At 35.9% G+C, this 20,678-nt stretch overlaps 2 protein-coding genes across 3 annotated transcripts; both read right to left on the reverse strand.

The window, feature by feature from the left end:
* Window positions 1–3,488: 3,488 nt before the first annotated feature.
* ICK5 (Cyclin-dependent kinase inhibitor family protein) lies at window positions 3,489–5,102 on the reverse strand. 2 transcript variants are annotated; one of them, XM_086254936.1, is made up of 4 exons: window positions 4,720–5,102; window positions 4,380–4,429; window positions 4,089–4,262; window positions 3,489–3,871 (listed from the first exon to the last, which is right to left on the reverse strand). In XM_086254936.1, the coding sequence occupies exons 1-4, from the start codon at window positions 4,978–4,980 to the stop codon at window positions 3,802–3,804; spliced, it is 555 nt and encodes a 184-aa protein (XP_086111062.1). In that variant the 5' UTR covers window positions 4,981–5,102; the 3' UTR covers window positions 3,489–3,801. The 2 variants fall into 2 exon arrangements, with proteins under 2 accessions (XP_086111062.1, XP_086111061.1); XM_086254935.1 differs by having other exon boundaries at window positions 4,089–4,265.
* A 5,256-nt stretch (window positions 5,103–10,358) lies between these two features.
* Window positions 10,359–19,863, reverse strand: LOC147276785 (presequence protease 1, chloroplastic/mitochondrial-like). The gene is made up of 19 exons (XM_086253193.1): window positions 19,429–19,863; window positions 19,105–19,288; window positions 18,780–18,954; window positions 18,548–18,680; window positions 18,372–18,442; window positions 17,452–17,535; window positions 17,146–17,236; window positions 16,113–16,633; window positions 15,838–16,002; window positions 15,546–15,764; window positions 15,331–15,458; window positions 13,947–14,136; window positions 12,970–13,053; window positions 12,779–12,876; window positions 12,061–12,325; window positions 11,816–11,978; window positions 11,558–11,738; window positions 11,289–11,360; window positions 10,359–10,772 (listed from the first exon to the last, which is right to left on the reverse strand). Exons 1-19 carry the CDS (start codon window positions 19,742–19,744, stop codon window positions 10,631–10,633), a joined length of 3,282 nt encoding a protein of 1,093 aa, XP_086109319.1. The 5' UTR covers window positions 19,745–19,863; the 3' UTR covers window positions 10,359–10,630.
* Between the last annotated feature and the right edge of the window lie 815 nt (window positions 19,864–20,678).

Raw genomic sequence — 20,678 nt, forward strand, 5'->3', positions numbered from 1 at the left:
CTGTGGTTGCCATGACCAGAAGAATTAAGCAATATTTCTTCAAAAGTGTATGCATGCAAACCTAACATTTCTGTTTTATGCATGTAATTAATTAACCACCCATCAAGAATGGTAGTCTAGCAAAAAGAAAAATTATCAATGCTTGCCCTGATCATACATAAATTGAGACCTAACAGGTCATGAAGAGACATGACTAGAGAGAGAGAGAGAGAGAGAGAGAGCCATTACCATTCTAACAGTGCATATATCAAAGATGAGGTAGCCGCAATAAAAAAGATATGTCACGAGACCTTTTATGGAGATTAATTCAGATACTCGATCATCCACCTCTTTTATAACTATTTAATTTAGTACTTGAATATCCATGTTAATTTTGATGGCACAAACCTTTATTAATCAACTGCAAAAATTGGTAGAAATTAATGTAGTTGCCATGGATTTAAATGCTTGCAGGAGTTCAAAGGCAGCTTTCAACTCGTTTTTAACCTCTAGCTAGCTACCTGCCTTTTCCTTCTGATGAATTAAATTTCAATTTTTGTTTCGATAAATCTTTACCACTTTTAATTCAAATAATAGGCATATGTAGGGTAATAGATAATGAGTAAGATCGATTTAGTAGTTTCTTCTAATGCAGCAAAAAATATATGTATATACTGAAGACAATATATAGGTAGGTTAGCAATTTGCTCGGTAAAAAATATAGTTATGGGATTTCTTTATAATGTTAAAACAAATTTAATTGTCCACACACTACAAAAAATATAAGCAAAGCCTACTAATGATTAGCGGCTATAAAAGGAGTGGCAATTAGCAATAGGGACTAAAGTGTCTCTATTTTAACAAAAATAGGTGGCAATTGGGCAATATACACTAAAGTTCCAAATTGCCACCCCTTTTGTAGCCGCCAATCGGGCTTTGATCATATTTTTTGTAGTAACACGTGTACAAATGATTGTTTGTACTTTGTAATGCGTTTTAAAGTAGAATAAATGATAATATTTTTGCGTTCATAAGAATTAAATTTTAAAATATTTGAATTTACAATTCATTTTATACTTAATTTTATATCGCTAAATTAAAAATTGTCAAAGTTTTTACATCATCATCCCATAGTCACTGTCTTACTACTAGACCAACCGTAGATATTCACCTCAATAACGATCCACGTACACATGCTTAATGAATGACATAAACAACACCTAATTAATGCTAAAATGTATGAGAGAAAGGATGTAGCAATACCACTTTCCAAATTATGAGAAGTAATAAATTAGTTGTAATGCTGAAGTAGAGGTGGGGTGTGCAGTGTGCAGTGTGCTTGAACTTTACCATACCAAAAAACTAACACGGAAATCCTCAAATCTTGAACAAGTAAATTCCCTTGTAAGCATCCTAATCAGTTTCGTAAAGAAAGGAAAAAGGGTAAGAAACACACAAATCGAAACCAGAGTCAATTTAATAAGCAAGCAACATTCTAGTATTCTACACCTCTCTCTCTCTCTCTTTCTCACTTTTCCCTCTGACTAAGCATTAAAAATAATGTGCATCAGATCCAAAGCAAACCACCACTCCACTATTGCACGTGAAGCCCTCTCCTTCCCTTTTTTCTTTGAATATTCTTTTTCCAAACTACGTCTTTTGTTCATATGATTTGGCAAATTTTCACTTTGATTTTTGCAGCTCAAAATTTTGAGAATGAGAACTTTTATTTTACAGCCACTGTATATAATGTGTTAAAGAATATGTGAGTTTTTTCGACATCCAAATATTCAATGATCAAAAGTGTTTCCATTGTAGAATTTTCTCAAATCTCTTCTATTTATTTTAGTTTGCAATCAATGTCAAATTCATAAAATTCCTCAACTTTTGACAATTTGATAATGTAAAAATACGTCATCTTTCTATATTAGCATAAGTATGAATAGTTTAGTTATTTCACGTAAATTTGGAGTGGAAAGTTGCAAACTTGCAATGTCATCAAATTGTAAAAGAATGAAAGAATTTTAAAAATTTGATCTTAATTCTAAAACAAAACAAATTATAGAGAAATAACCAAAACTCTTCAAATCATATAGATGAAAGTGAGAAATGACTCAAACACAAGATAATTTGGCTGCGTTTGGAAATGGGAACCCCACAAGGGATTGAGACTGGAATGACTGCGTTTGAACACGTGGACAATCATGTCAATGTGCATTGTACCTCTTGCTTTTGTACCGACAATGGCCTCTGCCACCCTTTTCTTATCCCTCTGTGTGTGCAGAGACAAAGGCTGAGTGAGAGAGTGTGAGACTGTGAGTGAGTGTCTGTGTGTTGTTGTATTTGTATGTGTGATTTTTTCAACCTCAGAACGAATATTTTGTGTTCACCTTTTCGCTCTAACACTTGCCTCAAACCGTTTCAAAACTACACTTCCAAGTTCCAGCTGCCTTCCTCTTTTTCTTTTCTAGTTTGTATCCTTTCTTGGGCTTCACTCCATCGCACTACATATTAAAGTATTAAACGCCCCCACACTCCCATTGTACATACTACACAGTAACTCAATGTGCCCCCCTTTTCCCCATCAAAATAAATGTAAGTAACGTTTACAATAAATACACTTGTTACCTATGTTTCACTTTACAAGTATCGAAAGATATTTATGATACCCTTTTTGTCACGTGATAATATTGACTCTACTAAATATTTTACAAAGCTTTTTTAATAGTTAAAAAAATCTTAAATTAAACTTTCAACTTATAATCTCAGTACGACCTAATGAATCTGCTCTCATTGTTTGCTTCTTATTGATGAACCATTTGTGCAGGTTAACAATGAGTATATAATTTACTCACATTTAAGTTGGCAAGTAGCCTTAACCTTACCAACTGGACTTTTTAATTTTTTTGCTTTAATATTGAAATTAACAAAGAAGCCAAACCTTGAATTTAGATTCAATATCCAAAACCATTCTACCAAAGTACCTAGGCATAAAAAATTGCAATAAATATATTGATTCACATATGCCGGCCTTCAAAAAGGAGAAACCTGCAATATAATATGGGGGTTCCCTTTTTTTTTCTAGTGGCACCTAGCTAAGCTAGGTGGTCTTGGTTGGTCCCCACTCTAAGCAACAGAAAACGAATCATTACCCATTACATGAAAAAAGCATATTCGGAAAAGGAAAAAGGCTCAGCGCAAAGGGTGAAAGCAAACAAAGGATAAGAAAAGGGCAGGCAGAGAGTAACCAGTAACACAACAACGGCCTGCAATTAAAAAGCAAAGCTGAGCAAAAAACAGATCAAAATAGGGAGAAAGAGGAGATTCATCACCACAACAGCCAAAATAGACCCAAACAAAAAACACTTTTTTCAAGCACCAATGACCAAACCAAAATGCCATTATTCAATGGCTCAATGCCAATGCAATATTTGTCCAAACAAGAAAACCCCCAAAAAAGAATAACAAAAATAAAATTAATTACTGGGTATTAAAATTAGGGCTCCAAATGTGGGAATTGCTTGTTGCAAAATATATATTAGAAATTTGCAGAGGAATTAGAAGCTTCCAATAATATTAGTAGTAGTGGTAGCTAGAGACATAAAAGAAAGCTGTACAATAAACCCAAACAAACCGCCATGCACTATACTCACTACCCAGTAGTAGTAGTAGTACTCTTCAGTCTTCTCCAAAACAAAAGCATAAGATATATATAAGTTGCATGCAACTCTCTGTCCGTCCTACCTAGTGTCAGTTTACCATCACCCCCCATTCTTGCTCTTTCTCTCTTTCTCTCTCTAGCTAACTTGTTCTTCTTGGTGTTTATTGCTTCAAACGAACCCACTGGTACCGACCCTCCAAAGGCACGTCCTTGACAAAATCAAAGTTGTACCTGCAACCAAGCACCCACCGAATCAGCAAAACCAAAATTTAACAAATCAAAAAGGGAAAGAGGGAAAGTTGTTAGTTAGTTAGGGTTCGTTCCGATTCCCATTCACTGCTAAAATGCGCCTTTGGAGTAGTACACGAGACGGTACGTGGCTTATCCTGCGCACTATGACACAGAAAAAGAAAGAAAAAAAATTACGAAAAAAGAAAAGGACACTCACTTCTCTGTGAAGTGCTTTTGCTCGTACTTCTCGGCCGTGGCGAAGAACTCATCGATCTCCTCGCTCGGAACTTCGATTCTCGCCGGGAGTCTCCGAGGGAGAGACGCTGCCGGCGCCGGCGATGAGTCCATTTCGTCCGATTCCAAGCACAGCTCGCTCGACGGCGTCGTTTCCCTGCTGATTATATAACGAACCAGAAATTGTTAAAATAGAGTGAGGAAACAAAGAGAGTTAGCGTTTCGCTTGGAGAAATTGAAGAGACAAATTGAGGAATGTGAAGTGAAATTAAACCTGAATTTATTGTCGGTAGGGGTTGAGTAGACGGTTTCAAAGCTCTTGGCCTGCAATAGTGGATAGTGTACATTTAAGTTTCAGAAGTGAAAATGAATTTGAAATTTAAATAGTAATAAATTAAATGGAGCAATAAAATCGAAGGAGAAACGTAAAATTGAAGGAAAAGGAAAAAAGAGAAAATTTCAAGTTAAAACTAAGCCTCTGTTTGTTTGCTAAGAAAATCCAACGGAATAGCAAAAAATTTAACTGTTTCCGCTGGTTTTGCACCTTTTCCCCAGTATTCGAACAGAAAGAAAAATATCTGAAGCTCACTATGAGTAAAGGAATTGAGATTCACCTCCTCCTCCAGATCTAGAACCAGCTTTCCGTCGAAGACGACGTCGTTGAACTCGTTGCTGGAGCAGCAAGACGCGGGCGGCGGAGAGTGATCAGAACAGAAGCTCGAGCAGGAATCCATGGAGTTTTGGAGCTGACACATTGTTAGCGGCTGTGAGTATTGTCTGTGCGGAGGCGAAGCAGTGATTTTCCTCCTCTTGGAGACGCCATTTGCAGCTGTGGTGGAGGCGTCCATGGCCGCCATTCGCTTACAGTCGCCCATTTCTCTCTCTCGCTCGCAGTGCACGCACACGCACACAGTGTGTGTGCTTCTCTCTCTTTTTGCTATTTTTGGGTTTGAAAGCGAGGAGAGAGAGAGAGAGCGTGAGAAAAAAGTGGGAGATCCAAGAGGGATGTTGAGGGAGTGATTTGTTGGACGGTTCAGATTTCGTTAAATAGATTTAAATTTTAAATTAAAACAAAAAATAAATTTGGTGGTGGGATCGGGTGTAGTAGATGTTATTATTGGTTTTAAATGTGGTCCTGCTGCTGCTGGTGAATGGGTAAAAGGGTGACAGGGGAACGCCAACGGTGCCGTTACGAACATCTCGGCGCTTCACCAAAATACATTTATGGCTTTTACGCTTCCACCAAAACGCAGGTTTTCTATGCCGTTTTCGGAAATTTATTTACCCACTTCTGCTTTTAATCCCAAATTTATATACCCTCTGTCCTCTGTAATTCCAATAAATATGAAAAATAAAATAAAATATTGTGATGAATAATAAAGTAATGCATTTTAGTTGTCCTACTGTGCTTGTGTGTAATTAATATAGCGGTTATTTTTCACATCATACCTTTTTTTATTTTTTTATTGACACATCCTACTTATTAATAAATGTGATTTAGCGTTTGGCCAAATATGAATAAATAAAGCATTTTTAATTTTTTACATCGTTTGAAATTCTAAAATTTTGAAATTTATTTTTGTATTAATAATTCATTTAGTGTGCATATTAATGTAATAGTTAAATAATAACTCAAAATATTTATATACATATTCAATAGTAGTCTCATTATTCTATTCTATTGAGGTCTTTTTGATGGTATGTTTACTTTTTATCATAATGGTTACAATAAATGAATTATTTTTAGTTAACTATAAAAAGATATGATAAAAAATTGAATTTTTTAAGCTGAACAAATCGTCAGTAAACAAATGTTTGTTTGGTTCAGAGTCGTCTTAACTAGTTTGCTAAACCATCTTATCCAATAAAACTCGGCTGCTTATCTGTTTTATGTGTTGCCATTCAAACTTTTAGTAAAAAACATGAAGTAAGGGTAATATTAAAAAAATAAAAAATAAATGGTAACTTCTTTAAAATTAGATAGTATCTCCAAACCAATCTCCAATTTTTTTAGTCTTGGTTTCTGTGTACTAGCTCCAGAACATTTGGAGAGTATAGTTTGCCAAATTTAAAAATCGGTTGAAGTTGCCCTCAGATCAATCTATATAAGCAAAAGTGAAAATATTTAAAAAGCATAGTAAATTGGTATCAAGTTACCAACTATTCGATTTTTGATTAAACGATAAAAGATGACTTCAAATGGGACAAAATGTATAGTATATGTAATAATATTTGACATGACACGAAGTTAGTGGGTTATAATTGACAATTTTTTGATATGAACACGATATTGACATGATATGTTAAACACGAATAATAAACAGATCGGATTAGTGTCAAACATGTGTAACACGATTATGATACGTTAAATATGTTTGACTAGTATCATATGAAGAAAATGAGTAATTTTTCTCATTTTTTATATTTATTGCAAGAGTTATTAAGAATTTAGAGTTTTATGATTTTGTTAATATCACAAGTGTTGCATAAGTGATAGTTTTGGTTTAAAAATAAAGAAAATAATTAAATCTTTAAGTAAATTACTTTAAAGTTCATTTTATAACCTTTAGTGATAAACAAATCCACCTAAAAAGTTTGAATGATGAATAGGTCTACTTTGTACAAATTAAGTCCACGTTATGTTTTGTTCCGTATTTTTTGCGCGGAGCCCTCGATGAGTGTTTTTTTTTTTTTTTAAGGGCAAATTGTCACTGTGTGACAGTGACAATCTATAGGGTGTTTTTGTAATTTAAATAACTACTGTCGCATAGTAACAATGATTGTCACTATCTGACAATGACAATTTTCGAGCGCACAATGACATTTTGCAGAGCACTCGGTGACCATGTCGAGTGCTCGGTGAAGGTGCCGAGCGCTCGGCTCATTAAAGTGAACTGGCCTATCAGTGTGTTTTTACAGGTGGGCTGGTCAATCAGGGTATTTTTCGTTTTAGATTTTTAAGAAAAAAAAACCTTAAATATTTATATAAAAAGTTATATATAGGTCAACTCTAAGTTGGATTAGAGTTAAGTCATTCAACACGATTAATTAAACGAGTTGAGTTAAGATTGGTTAGTAATTAATACGAACAAGACTCACTAACACGAATTACCACCTCTAACAAAATGTACCCTTTTTTTATGAACAACAAAATGCACCCTTCGTTTTTTTTATGAACCACAAAATGTACCCTTCTAAGTTTACACCAAAGTTATCTCAATCATGTTTTATACTTAGTTTTTAGATCCTAGTCATTGAGGGAAAGAAGCTTCAAGTGAGGATGAATTTCGAATGACCGAAATTGTTTATTGTTACTATTCGATCACCTAAACTGTACATTTGTTAGATAAAAAATAAAATGATTTTACTGATTTCGTTGCAAGAAAGACTATTGAAAGAAGTCCTAAAATATGAATGATCTTGACCAATGAATTGAAGGTCAGATACTCACTTGAAATTTCCTCTTATATATTACAAATTCAAAGGTTATAAATCTACGAGTGTAACCTCACACACAGCCAACAAGTTAATTAGGAATCCACCACTTTCTTTTCGTCACTTTTGAATTTATAATACGCCATGAAAATTAAAAGTAGTGAGCAAAAAGTCCAAATCCAAAGGTGAATTGATTTGAAAATGAGTAGCAATCAAATTTAATTCGTCCCCACACGACACACTCTCTCAAATTGATGTTGCCATTAGTACAAGGTTGCATTTGAAGCAATGGGACCAAAACCCAGCCAAGATGGTGATACTGATACATCCATATATGCCCACATTCAAATTATTACTTCTCTTTCTTTCAACTTAATTTCAAGCTAGCAGTAGTCGTTAGTACGTACCATCTTATGAACTGTGTATTGAGTGGTGTAGGACCTGGCTACCAAATTCAATATGCTCATATTATTGATCATGTAAGATTTGTTTGTCGCTCTGTAAAAGTTGGACCTCTCAGTGTAGATCTAATGATCTCTATGTGTGAGGTCACAGAATTGCCCACTTAATTAATATCAATCCCATCTTCTAGTCTCACCAATAGTACCGTCTTTGTTAGTCCATCTTGGAGGTGTTCAATGTCACGTTAAGTACATGTATAGGGTAATGTGAATTAGACGACATAAACATCTTATTATAACACTTTGTATTACTAGACTATTTAACAAGAAAATATTTTGATGTGTGCGTATATATGCATGTGTATGTATGCCATTGTGACTGTGACAGTGAAGTGGTAGCTTCATTAACACCCATGGCCAGGACTCGTAGCTTTCTGTAGCCATAATGTATGAGGATTGAGGTTTGAGACCAACATATGTAACTGCACATGCAATACACCTAAAATGCTACATTTTAGTACACATTCGATTTCAAAATTTCAATTTCATAATACCTAGCTAGCTGGATGGTAACAACAGAGTTGCAAAATTACTGCTATGCATGTATGGGTTCACTGGGACGTTATAACCTGCAGATTGTAGCTGTTGGGTTTAAAGCAAACTTAGCAAACAAGTGAAAGTCGAACTTGAATGTCATTGCCACTACTTGAGTGAGTGAATAATGTTAGGTCGATCTGTGTCATATATGCTAGCTGAGTGAGTGAGTGAATAATTTTTTATTTAGGACCACAGCTCCACAGGAATGTTGGGTGTGAGAATTGAGATGGGTACGTACTCAACTCTTTTACTCGAGAGTAACCGTAATATCAGCTTCTTGCTCAGCTTTGTGTATGTCTATAATCATCTAGTGACTGGACCACTGGACCACCATCTTCCTAGAATCCTAGCCTCCTAGGTCCATTAGCTAATAAGCTATATGCTTGCAAAGCCCAAGCAAGAAGCAGTACCTTGGTTGTATAGGCCTGGGGTTAGCTACTCATGTCCTGTGTCCTGGGCTTGGGAATCTAGTACAATGAAGTAATAATTGTGCAACAGAAATCCTGAATTCACTGATTGATGCATAATGGTGATTGGTGAGTTTACAGAAGTACTGAAATGTTAACTGTATTGGGAGCTGGAACTGCATGCGCCAATATTTATTGTGGCTTCTTTCTAAGTAAAAAAGAAAGAAAGGAGAGGAGTCAGAGGACATACAACACAGAGGCAACAGCTCTTTCCATAAGGGAGACTGACACCAACTGAGGTAGTTACATAATCGAATGAGAGTAGCCAGCTGTAATAAAGAGCATTCAGAGATTGCATGCTAGATTTTGTCAAGACCCATAATATAACATTACACCATTTCATGAGGAATTATCATATCTATTTGAGAGGTAAGTGAGTCTAAGCTTTATATGTAAAAGGAAAAAAGCGAGCTCTGTAAGATAACACAATGTTCATTGAAGAGCTTCTTGTGAGAAAAGAAGGCAAATATATAATCAAGACAGATGACATTGCCCAATGTACCTTAGAATCAATAGTCACAATAGTGGGAGGAACAACTGAACAACATACAATCATGGTGGGAAAAGAAAGTAGATGAAATTTTAATGAATAGCATAGCATAAATATAATTTCAGCAACAAAAACTGGACCTCTGCCCATACACTAGTTTTCAGGTGGCAGAAGCTGCATTCTCTTCTTATAGGGTCGCAGCTAATAACTGCACAATCACAAACATTTGGACAGATCAACAAGACTCAAACAGCACTGATGAGGCACAATACCCCTAGAGTTAATACCATCAATTCTTTCCCCAATGCCAACTTGCCCATTGTGAGATGACCTGTCTTTGGCCTAACCCTGATTATATCGAGTTATATCACATAGCGATGACAGGATTTAGCGCTTTGCATTGTTCTTTTTTGTTAAACTATGATAGTAGGCTACACAATAAGGAATGTAATCATCCATTGCGCACAATCCCCTTCTTGAACTGAATTTGTGACCCATCTATCAAAGGCAGAACTTTGAACTTGATCATACCTATGGGACAAGGGCAATGTATAACAAAATCTAATTCAAAATCTTATTAGGTATATATTTTTTTATAGGTAGCATGAAGAGAAAAACTTCCTAGCACTGAAAGAAAAAGAGTAGGAACTGCTCAGAGGCCCCAATACAAGATACAAACTGTGTTAAGAAAACCAAGTTGTAGGAGGCAGGGGACTCCTGCTAACTCTGTAAATGTGCGTCACCAGATCACATAAGAAGAATCCACATCTCTCAATAACAAGGCATAAATGAGTTGATCAAAATATTACAGGCATAAATTGTTGAACCAATAAGCAAAGCTTTTGTATTGTAAAAATGTATAATGGAGAGGAAAATGAAAAGTCATTCCACTCACATGTAAATGGTCAAAAGAATTGGTGGGCACTGTTTAATGTTAAGAACACAATTTCAATAGCTTGACATGGAACACAATGCTCAAGCATGCTCCAAAATTTATTCTCTATTCTACTATCACTGTATGTATTGCTTTCTATGTAAAGAGGGTAAAATTAAACAACACATTGGGCGTCCCTAGTTGTATAATAGGAATCAGTGTTTCAGGAATGCCTATCTTTGTAGCATTTTCTGAGAGGTCTTAGAGGGCCTTCTTCACTTGAAAGAAGTTAGATCGCTCCTTTTGTGCTGCATCAACGTCATCTGGAGATGCCACTGCAACCGCAACCCCTTTGTCTTTGACAGCGTCAATTGCATCAGCAAATTCCTTGAAGTCCTTCACGCTGCAGGACAAAGAATGAACAAGTAAAATATTGAACTAGGTAAAATCTACCCAGGCATGCACCTCAAACAATGTTATGTTTTTCATACAAGAATCTAAATATGGAAATAAAACATTTACTCTTATTAACGATAATAAAGCAAGCATCATGTGAGCTGTTTATAGCCAAAAAATGAAGGAAAAATATTGAAGATCATGCTACTTCACTTGGATAAATATAAGTTGTAAAATTTAATTAACCTAGGTCAGGTTAGCAAGTAGAACACTCAGATTTCCTTCTCTATTATTCTAATTTAGCCTTTGCCTCAAATTTCCTTCTCTATTGTTCTAATCTAGTTTTTTGCGGAAGTATCACTTTAAAATTTTTCAAAGGGCAAATTAATCAAAATGACAATGATGGGATCACAATAATGGTTGCTTCTTCAATTGCACTGCCTTAGTACGTAGTGTCAATCCTTGGCATGCCTTACAATTTGAATATCAGGTCAAATCATTAATCAATTAACAGCATCTATACCTGGTTGACAATATCTCTTCTCGTCTCCTCTGCCTTTCTTCTTCTGTGACTCCCAATAAATGCCGCAATAAACTGCAGGAAAAAAAAAAAGGAAAAGGGCGACGGAAAAGGAATCATATATGCTGAAATGAACTTCTGTCGCTTGATGTTACATATTCTTAATTGTTTCCATCAAGAGTCATATACAGGTAAAACATTACTTTTTTTTTTCTTCTTGTTCCCTTGTGTATCTCCACTCTCCCAAAAAACAATAAATGATGTTCACATACCTACTATAACCTTTGGCATCAGGAAGCTGGTACGAATCAACATCTCCAATTGTCCCAATAATGGCCTTTGTAAGAGTATCATCATCCATTTCTAATTGACGTAGAAAATCCCCAGTTCCATCATATACATCAAGTGTCTTTAACAAGTTGGGATCCCGATAAGATAAGAAGGAAAATACTCCTACACAAATTTTCATAATGTTAGGTTCAGACAGCAATTAAAACTCCATGAAAACATAATAAAGAGCAAAGTTTTACCTGAGTGACTATCAAAGTCACAAAAACCTCCATATGCTCCACCACTAACTCGCACACGGTCCCACAACCATGTATTACTAATGTGTTTGGAGATAACATATGCACTCCCATTAAGCCGATAACCAGTGTCATAAATGTTAGCTGCTTTTCCAACATAATTAACCTGTAGATGGTAAGAGTTTAGAATAAGTACTCCATAAAATATGCATAAAGGAACCATACAGAAAAAAGACTTTTATTTTAACCTGAGTAGGTATTATGATGGCTTCATTTTCTGAAGGCAGACGAGCATTCCAAGTAGGTGTTGAAACGGGAGAGTTGCCAGGCAGCAAATCCAGAAATTTGCTAACAAACTTCTCAGAGTTGGTAAGATTCTTCCCTTCAGCAGTCATATTAATTAAGCAACCTTCCCTAGAGAGTACGGACTTGCGAATCTCCTCAAGAGATGAAGAAATTCCATCCCAGTCTTGATCAACTTTCTCTTCAAGAGCTTGTAGAAACTCCAAATAACTAAGTAGACAGAATATACAAACTGTATCAGAAACTGTATTGGTCTCATTAAGTTTTTAGCATAGAATTATCCATAACTATAAGAAAAGAATTTCAAAAAATTTGAAAACTTTCCAAATTATTCATATCAAGATGGTTATGATGTCACCCTATAGAAATTATTCCTTATTTCAAAGAGACCAGCATAGAACGATGGTACATGACAAAGTTAAAATGGAAAGGTCCTGGAAATGAACCTAAATCTGTAAATATTCAACTAGGCATATAATCAACAGCTTGAAAATGGCAACAAAAAAAAATGTAATTAATTTCAATGCCATTGCCAACTCTAAGCCATAAATGATATTTCCATGTTGCTGAAAGTACACTTAAGAGAGACAGGAGTAGACACAGGAAAATGTAGAAAATGCAAGACAAGCCCTAAGGACAATCACATGAAAATTCCAGTCCAACCTGAAACCACCCATTTGTTCAGAAATCCACCCAGCGACATTTAGCTTTGCATCCATCCTTGTAGCAGCAATTCCATGACCACTACCTCTCAATCGGTTCTGAAAAAGACGTAACATAAATCCTAAGTTTTAATAATTAATGCTAAGGATCAGTTCTGTTAGATTTTTCTTTGAATAAAATTTATAGAATACCTCCATTCTAGCTTTGCTTTGGGAAACAAACTGCTTAAACCGTTGCTGATCAGTGAATTGGACTTCTTGAAGAACACAGTTGACCTGCAATAACATGAAAACGTAATCTATTATCTACAATTTCAATTAATAAGATAGAGGAAAATGATACAAATATAGTCAGTAATGGCACACCAATTGCATGCCAAGAAATCTCCCCCCATGTCATAGAAAAAAACAAGGATAAGTATGAAACAGGTCTCTTAGCATGTTCATAAGGAAGGGAATCCTTATACAGAAAGGATAACAAATCCTAATCATTTTTTTTTTCCAACTGATTAATGAAGAACAATGGAAATTTTGCATGGCAACAAGAGAATTACTTATAGCCCTTAAGATAATGTAAGAACAGGCAAAGATTCTGAGTGTCCCATACTGACTTGGCCAATATCCCCCACCTAAAGCAATCTTTTCTTTAAGTTCTCTAACGTTTAAGATTGGGCAAGAGATTTGCAGTATTGTGGGTTTGCTCACATACGTGGCTTGAGCTAAATGGACTGCTTGTCCATCTCCTTTAATATTAGTTTCTGTTTTTCAATTAAATGCTTGTGTTTCCAAATAATAATAATAATAATAATAATAAGTATGAGTAGGAAAATGGATATCTTCATTCATCATTCAAATATAGTTCTTTTTAGTTATTGTTCTAGTGCTGATGTACACCTATGTACATAAACATTTCCCCACATCTGATGAACTGTTGTCAACACATGGTCCCAGAAGTAGATCACACAGTAAACCATCATTGGAAAGCCTGGAAACTTGCACCTTTGTGCAACCAAACTGAGAAGTGAAGAGCAAGAAGTACTAACAGCATACTAAATTCTCTAAACACACCCACATACATGAAGCCCACTCCACATAATTTATTCCATATGTAATGAAAACTGGAAAACTCATTTGCTAACTCTGTAATGAAAAAGAAAAAAAAAAAATACCAGATGAAATAGGTCTTCAGCACGTCCTGCCATGGCTTTTCCTCGAACAATTATATGGCTACAGGGATCCACCTTGCCCCGTACAGATGATGTCATTGGATAAACTGATATTCCTCCAGTTTTCCTTCCAATCAACTGATTAAGTTGCACAAAGCTCAAGTCTTTTGTACCCATCTCCAGCAATGATTGACTGCGAAGATCATTATATAGTCAAAGAATACATCTAATTTTCTTTTCAATAACTTTTTATCCCAAAAAATAATCTTCTTTAAAGAAGCAAAATGTGAAACTCAACTAATAGTTCATACATTACTGTCATTATTACAGTATTGACATCAGTAAAGAAGCAGTTCATTAGTGTGCATAATTATCATACTACCACTGCTGCCACTGAAACTACTACTACCACTATTGATGCTTTGCCGTTAAGATTATTACATATTATTGTATTTTCTTTCATACGTACAATTTTCCGCTACGATTAGCGGACATGGAAATGAGGGTCTTATTCAACAGTCACAGGGTATTCACATGGAAATATGCAGTCTTGTGTGTCTACAGCATAAAAAATATACATTTATCTACAACAGTATACTGGCATGTAGAATAACCATAACTTATAAAAGAAAGTAATAGTTACGTACAAGTTTCTTGTAAACCAGGCATACAGTCCTAAAATTATCCATAATTCCTATGTAATCGGATGTGAAAACTTTCATTAGTCTCCAAAAGAGTGTCAAAAATGGGAGGACAAGTTTTATGTTCTGAAATATCCAACATGAAGATTATCACTATAGCTCAGGTGTTCCACAAAAATCACAGCATTGCCCTTAAGAGTGACATGATTTATGAGTTGAGCATAGGCTTTTCTTAACTGAAAGACTAATAAAACAAGATTCAATGGAAAAAGGACACTGGAATTAGTTTCGCTCAATGACAAATCTGAGGGAGGTGGTCACAAATGGGGATTAAGTAACAGGCAATTAAAACTAACACAATGAAATAGTACCTCTGACCAAGAGGGAGGAGATGGCAGTTTGGTCCAAAGACCGTAGGCTCAGCCATTGTGCGTTTTACCTTGATAATTGAGAGGCTACAGTCGTAGGGCTTTAATTTGTTTCTAGAGAGGAGAGGTTCAATATCAATTTGTACAGTTACTTTAGGATAAAATTGTTAAATCACCGGAAAATAAATATTGGCAGGGCCATTTAGTGCATGCTCGCAAGCCCATGGAGAACAAAGAAGAAAACTCTATTTTTGAGGTTCTTCATAAGTAATCCTTCCTTTTAAGAACAATTAATTTGGAGTACATCGTGTTATGTTTACAACAAAACCAATAATAATAAAGAAATTACGGTGACTCGTATTGAAGACAACATCTTACCAAAAAAGAGGTACCAAAGGAAGAAGCTCTTGCTTTAGTGAACTCATATTGAACACAACTTCAGTGTAAAGGACATCATTTGTGAAGAGGTCATGCTGCAACACTTTAACTCCATTGATATTCCCAACCTACATTTAACAAATAGGAGTTTTTTATTGTTTTAGGAGCTACCTAAAAGGAAACTTACACCAGAAATTTAAGGTGATGATAGTAACCTCTGTCGGAACAAGAGTAGGTTCCTTTGGAATGTCTTGCAGGGAGAGGCTTGGAACACTTCTCAAAGCTTCTGGTGGGTCAGGAGTTTCCTGCTTCAGTCGCAGCTCTTGCGTAGCACGTGCTAGCTCAGCAAGATCTTCTTCTGTCATACCTGCTTTAACTTTCTCCAAAATTTCTTTCTCAGCAGCTTCATCACGAGATGCTTTCTCTGGATCAGGCTGAGAAAGAAGTTACTTGTTAGGAGTAATAAAACAGCAAGCAAGTTTTGTGAAAAAATATATAAATGATTACCTGCATTTCTATCACAACTCGATGAGGATTGTTCAAAATGAATTTCTCTATTAGAGGAGAGAAAACAGCTTTAGAGCCCTCCTCTTCTATTCTGGCTTTTAGTGCTGTTAAAGGTTTCTCATACTTTAATGGCTCAAAGGGATCCATATCATATATCCATTTACCCTTTTAAAAAAAAAGTTATATTAAGTTCATGATCAAGAATAAATGACAAAAAAGATGGCAAACTTTTATTAAAAAAGAAAAAACCAAAACTAAAGATGGTTATATCTTACCATGGATCGGAGCATTAAGGACAAGCCACGAGGAAATGATCCAGTGTTGTTTTCCCTAAGAGAGAACTCAATTGTATTCATGGATGCTTCTACAGCATCTGTGTCGAAACCTTCCTCTGCTAATTTTTTAAGTGTACTCATGACTAATTCTTCTACCTTTTGAATGTCATCTTCAGAAACACCCTTCAACCCAATACTAAATTGAGGTTGAAGGAGTTCATCTTCAACCCCACCACCAACTATCGCTTCTCCCAAGCCACTTTCCAACAAGATTTTCCTCAATGGAGAAGCAGGAGTTCCCAACATAAGATGATCCAAAAACCCAAGCGTAAGCTCAGTCTCCAAGTCTAGAGGCTTATCAGAGAGCAACCAATTGAGGGATACCATGTTTTTCTTCCTTAAATCACCACCTTCACCAGCAGGATATTTCTCAGAAATCCTAATTGGTTCTGAAAATAGTTTTTGTGGTTCAACCCTTGATTCATTTGGTGCTGAACTTGCATCAAACATATCCAGGTACTCTGTGAGAGACAGAGACAGAGACAGAGTAAGATACTACAGATTTATAATATAACTTCCACAATCTTAAATTTGTATCATTCATTTATATCATTAAAATAGAAAAAGCAATGACATAAATGAACGCAGTTAGTGAACAACAGCATTGCTGTAACAGCTGTTCATTCAGTTCTCTTAGTTTAGTAACCCACATTTTAGTTCTTCAAAACAAATTGGTTATAAAACCGAAATGGGGGAAGATTTGGTGATTTACATGTTTTAAAAAAAATGAAAAATTGTTAAATGTACATCAAAAGAAGATATTATAAAATATAGTAAACAAATCCATTAAGGCAACTGAGGTTTAACTGGCCAGATTAGTATCGTCAACAGTTTCTTTCTGGAACTATAGCTTCTCGTCAATTATATTTTTGGAAACTCACCCACGCCTCTAAGGGAAAAGACCAATTCACATGTAAGGCAAAAATAAGTAATTCACATGTATGTATGTGTAAGAGCAGGTCTGATATAATACCACTCAAAATGCGTAGGCGCTCAGTTGGATCATCATCTCCATAAAACCATATCCTGGCATTGCTGGGATGGTAATATTTACAGTGGAACTCCTGTAATTTCTCAGAAAGAAAAACAGTTTTGTATTAAATATTATTTATGAAACAATTAAGATATATTGAATACCCATACATTCCAAAATATTCAGACAATCTGGCAGAAACATCCACACACATTTGCATGAGATACTAAATAAAAATCTGAAAGATTATCATAGTATTCTGACATACTAAATAATTATTCCTCCTCCTTAGTGAACAAGACAAACCTTGAATTCTTCAAATGTCAGTTTTGGGATAACTTTTGGATCACCTCCACTGTCAACACCATAGGTATTATCTGGAAAAAGAGCCTGTAGCAAATGTCCATGAAACAATTACAACTGGAAACCAGGTGTATTATTCAAAAGTATTTTGAAAAGAGAAAAAAAAAAAAAAAAAAGATACTTGGTGAACATAATAACCAAACTGATAGCATTCAAGTCATTCACAGACGCGATTTGCCCTTCAATTTTAAGCACTATAATCATCCATGATAGAAGATGATTGTGTAGCTTAACACAACCGTAACATGGATGGTTGTACACCAAGAAAAAATGATCTCAATGAACTCCAGCATTCATGAATCCAATGATATCATTATAGTAATGAAATTCGCAGCTAGAAGCTAGATATTATTTATTAGGTGATAACTGATGACCAAACATAATTGTAAAATTTATAATGATAATGTTTATCAATTTTGGTATACATCTGGTTTTATAAATCATTTAGCTTAAATTATGTGTTATAATGTAAGCCCAGCATGACTTCCCAACAAGTTATTTAGTTGCACTTGAATTAACCCTGCTAGAGTATGTTGTTCATGCAATAACATATATAGAAAAAATAAACAAATTTGGTAAATGATTAACATTTCTATAGTACCATTTAAGAGAGGAAATACGAGAGGAAGAGAGTGGAACGGAGAGAGAGCAGCTCAGTATGATTCATTTGGAATCAATAAGAGAAATCATAGTTGAGCAGGAATCTTTGACATTCAAATTATAAGCACATTGGGCTGTACAAAACATTAAGACTACCTAGGGAATGAATTAAGTCATATATGGTTGAAGTTATATGTAAACGTGCCAAAGTTCTAGAAACATAAACAATAAACAGTTCGAAAAAATAAAAAAGGAAAACTTGCCTGTTGAGCTGCCCTCCCTAATACATTGTCAGGCTGGGAATAGACCCCTTTCATCTCATTGAAAACAACTCCTGATATTGAGAACAAGAACCATTTAAGACGAATAAGAAATTAGTTTCATACCAAAGGCAATGCAATTCTAAAAAGAAACATGACACATCTATCAAATGTGCAACCTTTATAAGATATATCTTCGGAAGGATCGTTGAGCTCATAATGCCAACCCTCCTGCTGGAAAGTCTGGAAGTCCTCCACACATTTAGGAAAGAAGACAGCATCCAGGTATACATCGACAAGATTATAGAAATCCTGATTTAAAAACGAAAACCATGTTTTAGAATACAGAGTCAGTTAGATACAACATAGACCACATTGTATTTTCCTTTCCACTTTGCCACTCGTTTTTACCTTTGTATTTGTGGAAGCAACTGGGTAGCAAGTCCTATCAGGATATGTGAATGCATTCAGAAAAGTATTTAAGCTCCCTTTCAACAACTCCACAAATGGTTCTTTCAAGGGGTACTTTCTCGACCCACACAGCACACTGTGTTCCAGTATGTGTGGAATTCCCGTGGAATCGTTCCTGCATCAACAATTAAATAAACAAGAAGACCTTTGCAATTAATTTCAAACAGTTTGATTTATTATGCAATAGTGGCAGCAAATATAGTATCCCAATTCGTAAATGCTAAGCTCCATTACATAAAAAAAGAGACTTTCGAAGAGTACTCACGGTGGAGTCCGGAAAACAATGCCGAAAACCTTATTCTCATCGTCATTGGACACCGAAATGACTTGGGCACCGGTCTTTTTGTGCCGGAAGAGAAAAGCTTTCGACTTACACTCTCCGATAAACTCTTCGGAGACCTTCTCGAACCCGAGCTTGTCTACAACCTCATCCTGCATCCCAGAAAACTCTACACCCGCAAAAAGCCCAAATCAAAAATCGCAAAAATGACAAAAAGGGAAGCTGAAAATCGCAAAATGACAGAAAGGGAAGCTAAAAATCGCAAAATTACGGAAAGGGGAGCTAGGGTTTTGAGACGGAAATGCGTACCTGGTGGAGAGTGAGTGGGGGGAGTGGCGATGGCGCGTGGGGAGAGGGAAGAGAAGCGCTGCTTTGCGAAGTTGGGGGAGGAGGAGGAGGAGGAGGGGAGTAATCGGCTGTGGCGGCGGAGCAGGGAGCGTCTGGTGGGGTTGGGAATCGGACAGTGGCGGTGGTTTCTTGCAGCGGAAGCTGAAGAAGAAGAAGAAGAAGAGCAAGAACGACACGATGGTAAGGAAAAGCGAGAGAGACGGCGAGAAGAGCGAAAGGAGAAGAAGAGCCTGTTGCTGCAGGCGAGAGAAGAGCGAAGCAGAGTTGCTCCCTCCATTTTTTGTGGTGTCCGTACACGTTTGCTGATAAGCAATGAGACAGACAAATGGTTTTGTTGTGGGTTTTGTTGTTTGATTGGGAGGGAAATATCTGAGGACTTGTATGGGTGGCTTGGGAAGTAACAACGTTATTCTTCTTCAGTTCTCTTTTATTTTCCTTCTTGCCTAGAAACTAGAAAGTTTTTTGGCTCTCATATTTTGCTCAAATTCTTGGTGAAGGAGTAAGGACTCAAGGACTAAGGAAATTTTTTCTTTTTTGATTACTTGGTGGGCAAGTGGCGAATGAAATGTAGACACACAAGGTCTATCTATTTTTCATATGTCAAAATATATGATATCATCAAGTGGATTAGGTTTAGTGTTTAAAATGGACTGGATCATTGACTAAAATGTAATTTTACAAAATATATCATTGACTAATATGAGATAGGAAATTTTATATTGACTTATTTATAATATTGAAATTTTTTATTGACTTTTTGGTAATTTACTAAAATTTTAATTAAATGACAGATGAAAAATAGAAAAAAGGGATGATAATAGTACCTGGGGCAGGGAATGGGTCGGGTCGAGTCCATATCGACCAATCAACCAACCCACCCGGTCAACCGAATTTAACTATTTTCAACAACCACCAACTGACCCGACTATTATGGGTCGGTTGCAAGTCGGGCAACCAATAAGGCCAATAGAAGGCAAGTCGGTAATGGTTTCACCCGATTTTTTTTCCCTGCACATTCCTAAATTCCTCAATCGGGTTAGTGGCTGGAATTCCCACACCTATTTCTCAACACTCTGCTAATTTGCTCTCATCCTCCCTCAAAAACATAAAGAACCCTCAAAAATCAAAAGGAGACTCATCCACCGATCTCAGCTCGAGCTCTCACTTTGCATAACGCAATGCCGCCGCTCTCAGCCGATCTCTCTCTCTCT

Source organism: Dryas octopetala, chromosome 8 (assembly GCF_963921425.1).
Source record: "Dryas octopetala chromosome 8, drDryOcto1.1, whole genome shotgun sequence".
NCBI lineage: Eukaryota > Viridiplantae > Streptophyta > Magnoliopsida > Rosales > Rosaceae > Dryas > Dryas octopetala.

Excerpts from the sequence above, each read along its gene's own strand:
- ICK5 (XM_086254935.1), bottom strand. The coding sequence starts at position 4,980 with ATGGGCGACTGTAAGCGAATGGCGGCCATGGACGCCTCCACCACAGCT. Across the intron at positions 4,430-4,719 it reads TTCTAGATCTGGAGGAGGAG|GCCAAGAGCTTTGAAACCGT; the intron begins GTGAATCTCAAT and ends CCACTATTGCAG. Across the intron at positions 3,872-4,088 it reads CAAAAGCACTTCACAGAGAA|GTACAACTTTGATTTTGTCA; the intron begins GTGAGTGTCCTT and ends GCTTGGTTGCAG.
- LOC147276785 (XM_086253193.1), bottom strand. The coding sequence starts at position 19,744 with ATGGAGGGAGCAACTCTGCTTCGCTCTTCTCTCGCCTGCAGCAACAGG. Across the intron at positions 18,443-18,547 it reads CGAAGATATATCTTATAAAG|GAGTTGTTTTCAATGAGATG; the intron begins GTTGCACATTTG and ends TCTCAATATCAG. Across the intron at positions 11,361-11,557 it reads GATGCCAAAGGTTATAGTAG|TTTATTGCGGCATTTATTGG; the intron begins GTATGTGAACAT and ends TTTTTCCTGCAG.